The following is a 6,676-nucleotide window of genomic DNA, read 5'->3' on the forward strand; positions in this document are numbered from 1 at the left end:
AGGTTAGCATAAATGCAAAAACAAAAATCCAAAATAACATTTTTCATGGACAAAAATTTTTAACTTTTTCCTGAAGATTACCATAAAAAGTGGGCAATTTATATACATAGCACTCTACATAATAATATTATGTATATAGTATTAACATTAAAAATAGAAGCTGCATCATCTATGGCATAATTTGGGCAAAAATTGTATAAATAATAAAATCCAGAAACAATTTTGAAGGCATTTTCAAATCTTATGCAAGGGTTCAAAATTAAACATTTTGTAATAATGAAGCACCCATCGAAAAGGTCTACCATGTAAATTCCATAAGCGCTGCTGAGATTTTGCCAAATAGCACCCATCTGTTATTTAGAATCAATAATTGTAACCTTCCATGTGAATTTAATAATTCTATATGAAAAGAGTATAGACCAATAGACCACATGTTTAATCAGGATATAATAATTGAGTATTTCATTAAATCTACGTAAAGAAAAAAAAGTTCATCATGTAAGGATTTCATATAAAATGATGTTCAAGGAAGAAACAAAATTCCACTTTGAAATATACACCAAATGAGCATTCATGGCAAATAATCTTGAGATATTTTGTGATTTAACACATTAAATAACATAACATAGTATGTTTTGTACCCAATAGTATCACAGATTCTATATACCTGATTCTAAAACTCTTTAAAAATTCTTTTAAAAATACACAGATTACATTTATGGCAAAGATATAACATAATATAGGCAAGTAATATAAACAATTGAGATTCCTTAAGTACACAGAAAACCCTAAAACAAATATTCAAATTATAGTCAAGAAGTTTACTATCCATGATCTAAAGAAACTTTTCTGTAAATTATGTTCAGGTAAATTGATAGCTTCATATCAATTCATCATGATTATGAAATGCTATTTCTGCTGTCAATGTTTAGATAAACAGATTATAAAACAGAGAATATGCTTGGTTGAATATTGTATGACATATAGAACATAGAACACAACATCCTAAGATCATGAATGGAATATAGAGTTACCCACAGCAACATTACATGTCACATACATCAATATCTGTATATCAAACCGAATAACACCAAACCTACTTGTATGACTCTACAACTGAGAAGGCATGTTTCCAATTTTAACCAAAATTCAGAGTACAAAGTGAACAAACGATCACATTGTAAATAAGTTTTGGTAAATATTGGTCCATCATCTAAATTTCAAGTTCACTTAAAACAGTGAAAATAAACAGTCCATGTACTGAAAAAGAGCCCTAGACTTGAGATTGGTATTTCATTTTCAACACACTTCTGCATAAGCCTATAATTCTAACAAAGAATTTTGATTAAAGCCTATCACAAAATAAACATATATCTATCTGAATTATCACTATGTAAAAATGCAATAACAGTACTACCCATTTGATAAAATTATTAATAGTAATATAAATATCCTACAAAATAATTTTGAGAACAGAACAAATGGTTGGTAGATGACATGTTAACATTCACTTCCAGCAGATGCTGATATCGCAAACTTTCAGAACAAAACTAGAATAGAGCTATATATATCATAAAATGTATCATAAATCAAATGTAATTTTCAAGAAATTGAGTTCAGATTTGATTACATTAGTATGATGTCATTAAACAGCTGTAATAGTGAAAACACCAGACCATAGATCACATGTCCATCCATACTTCAGAATTAATCAAAAGCTGTATTCACTAATACCTTGATCTTGAAAGCAAAATCATTTATTTACGTTTTATAATACAATGTGAAGAAGCAACAGCTTTCTAATACTAAACTATTGATGAGGCCTAAACTTCTCATAAATTATATCTGTATGAACTCTGACATCATTTTAATAACCATTATTATTCTTTATAATCCAGTAAAATTAATATCTACCTGAGAATTATTTATGTAAAAAAATCAACTTAACAATAACTAAGTATATCTTGAGCAGTATCAAAATTAAGCATTATTGCATAACTAGTGACCCTTTACACATGACATACCTTCAAGAGCAAGTATGTATACAATAAAATCATATTTATAAACATACTACATTCTGTATGAGTAAATCTATCCTATTTAAAGATATAAAACAGTTGAGTAGTAACTGAAGCATTAATTATGTTCTTTATTTCCTTCTGGATGGTCTAAAATTTAATCTTCTATTTAAACTATGTTCATTGACATCATCATCTTCATCACTATCATGAGGTCTTTTGTACTGCAATATAGAATGTGATATCAGGTGATCCTTACTGGACTTGTGTACAAAGTTTCATTTTCACTTAGTCGCTTTGCATAAAAGCCATACTTTCGATTAGATTAGCTTCTGAAACATTAGATACATGCTTCAAAATTGTCAATTACTCATACACATTTTTGGGGATTTTCATAATAATGAATTGTCTGTCTCTTCTAAAACATAATGATAAATAAGATAATCACCCTTTGCATATTATTCATATCCAACTCCATTCTTTCTAATTTTGTTGGGTAAACACGTTCTTGACTTTTTCCCAAGACAAAAGTATTATAAGCTTCTTTCATCTACCAAATATGTATATAGAAATATTGTATAATTTGTGAGATTAGGATATACTAAGTAATTATCACCCACTCAGTCATATGAGGTGACTTGTAAAGGGCAAGTATGGTCTGTTTAACCATTTATTACCACCACATGATTCACAACTGGAAATGTATTTCAGGCTACTTATTTTGCTCGTCGCAGATAAGTCAGATAAATGATGAGATGATACTGTTTGCAGTCAGAGAAATTTTTGCATTTGCCCGTACAATCTGTGGTAAAAGGGGCTGTTGTTTATTGCCCCTAAAATAACAGAGAACTTTTTCTTGTCAGTGCCACTACTAGAAATAGGGTTAATATTATTAAAAATGCACCCTGATTTAGACTCTTTCAAAATTAAGAAATAACTGGGTGGTAAGGGTGGTTGTAAGGTGCAACTGACTTCATACACTGAATATTGAAATAATCTAATTACCTGGAAGGCACATCTATCAAATGGCATTCTACCTACAGCTGTTCCTAATCCAGGACATAGCACACTTTTTATCTTCTCATCATGATGTCTATTAAAATTTTCAACTAAAACAAAATAAATAACAAGTGTTTGCCTAGCAAGATATGCCCACTTCCCCAATACATTTTCAGTATATCAAGGGCAGTCACCTATCTGTGTCAAATCATACCAAAAATCTAATTTGTTCAAGATATTGTTGATTTTTAACAAAATTTCAAATTTCAAACTACATCAGATTCACAAACCATTTAAGCGTATCATTCAATTCAGATAGAAACTCTCGTCTCTATTGTGTCCACAACCAAATTTTATTTTTTGTATTTCCAAAGTCAAGGGCAATAATTAAAAATCCATTCATTGTCAAATTCGAATATGACCAAGATCTCATCACTATAAATTATCACACTAAATTTCATTAAAATCAAATGAAAACTGCAGTTTCTATTGAGTTCACAATTCAATTTTGACGTGTTTTAACTAAGTCAAGGGCAATAACTCAAAAACCATTCACCCAAAAATCGTCAAATTCAAACTTGACCAAGATTTCATTATTAAAAATGATAACACTGAATTTCACTAAAATTTTATGGAAAGTGTAGGCTCTCTTGTGTTGTTTGGATAATATTCTAGGCTATAATAGTAGAAGTGTATAGACTAATATTCTAATATCTTGAGAAAGACAAACCTGCAAGAACAACAGCTCTAAAGGCAAGATACGAGTTCACAGTATCATCTACAAATTGAGGTACTCTCATAGTTGGTGCCGAGATTAAATACTTAATAGGTTTATTCTCATTAGCACCTTTCCAGTTCATAGATTCTTGTTTAGCACCACCTTCAAATATTGGTATAATAACAGCAGCACCCTATAAATATAATATCATTAATATGACATTATTCTAAAGGCATGCAAGTCGTTAAGAAGTTGAAATCAGATTTCTGTTTTGAAGATACTGCAGATAGTTGGAATTATGGGGATTGTAAAACATTTCCTTGCTTTTTTTGTGTGTATCGGAGCCATTAATGGCTACAAAATCAAATTTGTTTGATCCTATTGAGGAATGAATGAGACAGATAAAAACTTGACATATTTCTTAAAAAAACAGTCTCCTACCACTAAGATTTCTCCATGGTGTTCTTTTCTAATCACTTTTTGTAGACGTTTCTGCCTAAAATCAATCAAAAATAATCAAACAATTAAATAACCAAAAAATATAATGTTTAGAGAATAGTGATGACAAATAATGTCAGTAAATTCTAATGGCAGCTTAATGTGGCACTGGTTAAAAAAAAATAGTTCTATCAAAAAATAAACTAATTTAAAAGTTAATTTTCTGAGTAACTAACCCATAAGAAATCATTTTTTGCTTAAAGATATTCAGAGTGATCAACTTACAGTTGCCATCCAAAATGCAAGCTATAAGCCATATCAATACCTCCATCCATAAAACCAAAACTGTTTGCTGGTGATACCTGAAGGAACAAATTTCTACATAGATGACACATTTAAATTCCTTGGGTAACAGATGTCTTGAATGTGATATCCATTGTCTATGATTTGATTTCTCATGTCTTTTTTTTTTTAAATACATTATTATTTGATTTGTAATACTTACAATAGCATCTGCTGAAGGCGCTCCCTTAAAAATATCACCATGAGAAACCTAAAATTTTACACAATGACATGTAAAAGGGTTGATAATTTGACTATACAACATATTGAAGGCTAGAATATTGAGTGAAATAAAATATATTTCATGTTTTCAAAATCCATTTTGGCTTGACTTTTCAAACATTACATACTTTTAACTGATCAGTTCTAAAGACACAAGCACAGAGAAATGATGAAATCAGACAAGATTTGGGTTTCGTTTTGCAGTCCAGTAATTACACCATTCATTCTACCCTGACAATAGTTTCAAAGTATTTTCCCTACCTGCACCTTTTCTGATTTTATGTCATTTTCAAAGAAAACTTGCCATTCTGTAACTAATCTCTTATTTCTATCTCTAAATTTGTACACAACTTCTTGATTTGTTGTGAAATCAATATTTCCATCTACATCAGCATCATTAGATCGGTCTCTACCACATTCTAAATCATTGACATCTTGCATGGCTGTTCACTTGGTTATATTGTATTCAATACAATATTCTGAAAAGTATTAGGTCAAGGTGTAAGCCAGTTTATAACATGAAAAAAAAAGCCAGGAAACAGGGACTTATCTAGAAACCTGAGGCCCCTAGAAGCCCAACAGATTTCAGATGGCATGAGATAAATTTTGAGCATTTCATTCTAACTTACAAATCCAAATATAATCCAAAGACAATCTTGGACAATTTTCATATGAATTGTTTAATTGTATATTGCTGAAGTGACAGATATTCTAATTTAGAATTCTCTGTGGTCAGAGAGTTAATTATACTTTTTCAAGACAAAAATTAGATGTTTTGGAGAACTCCTCAAGACTAGTAGGCACCTAGAACTAGAAAAAATGAAATCAAATGAATGGAGTTTTCCGTCTTACTCTTCTGCACCATGTGGGCTTATCAAGACAGACAACACCACGCAGGGTGCAATGAGGGAAATTTTCGCCAGGACAGTCTGCTTTTTTTCGATTTCCAACGTGCACAGCCTGTAGCACACGGGGCCTCAGTTATTGTCCCATCCGAACGACTAGATGATTTTTCCATGTCAGCCCCTCTTACCTGCATCACTGACAGGGGTAAACCGGGCTGAAAAATCCGAAGGTATTGTCTCGAACTATGCCAGGATTGAAACCTGGACCCTCAGGTTAGAGCGCAAGCGTCTAACTCACCAAGCTACCTAGAACTAGAAGCATATAATCTACATTGATAAATTTCATAATCAATTTTTTCAATTATTCATTTATCGTTTATGCAAATTACACAGGTATCACCCCATAAACCTAACCCTAAAAATACAAAGATCAGGTAATATAGTTTTGTTTTGACCTATCTATTACCTGTGTGAAACTGTCAATAAAATGGTATAGGCATAGGCCTACCTAATTTAAGTTCAATGACATTAATGACTTACGCATAAACTTATCTTGATCTTGACCAACCCAACTGATAGATATACATAGGCCTAAAGTTATACCTTGCTGCGGTAAAGAATAACTATCAAATCACTTGACCAGCTGACAGCAGATACTACCATTAAAACTTCTCAATGACTCAACCATTAACCATAGCCAGGGATAGGTCTAGCCTACTCTGAAATAATGTTTGAAGGCCAATTTTATCATAAATAATAACGTAGCCTGTAAAATGTGAAAACGTGTTTAGTCTTATACAGTGTGTTTGAGCTGTCAAAGTTTATTTTAGTCACATTATACATGCATTTACATATTAATAGACCGAAATATGACATTTATAGGTTGGGCCCAGATTGTGTTTGCTTATGGTCTGGGTAATCGAGATATATTCCAGGCTGGGTTCGACAGGTCAAGATCCAGTATTGCATTTGCGCCAGCAAGCTGATTGGGTAAAACAATGTGTAACTTTTAAACAAATCAAATATATTCAAAAGGTAAACTTTGATAATCCTGTGTGAATATTATCGTCAAAGAAACTCGTGCATTTTATCAC

General features: G+C 31.4%; 1 protein-coding gene across 1 annotated transcript; it reads right to left on the reverse strand.

Annotated features, from left to right (window-relative positions):
• Positions 1–2,149: 2,149 nt before the first annotated feature.
• On the reverse strand, positions 2,150–5,178 carry LOTGIDRAFT_161430 (hypothetical protein; the record flags this gene model as incomplete). Its single annotated transcript, XM_009056819.1, has 7 exons — positions 2,150–2,242; positions 3,024–3,127; positions 3,748–3,928; positions 4,177–4,231; positions 4,459–4,535; positions 4,679–4,726; positions 4,999–5,178. The coding sequence occupies 7 exons, from the start codon at positions 5,176–5,178 to the stop codon at positions 2,150–2,152; spliced, it is 738 nt and encodes a 245-aa protein (XP_009055067.1).
• Positions 5,179–6,676: the final 1,498 nt, after the last annotated feature.

The sequence above is a fragment of the Lottia gigantea genome, assembly GCF_000327385.1.
Source record: "Lottia gigantea unplaced genomic scaffold LOTGIsca_29, whole genome shotgun sequence".
Classification (NCBI taxonomy): Eukaryota; Metazoa; Mollusca; class Gastropoda; family Lottiidae; genus Lottia; species Lottia gigantea.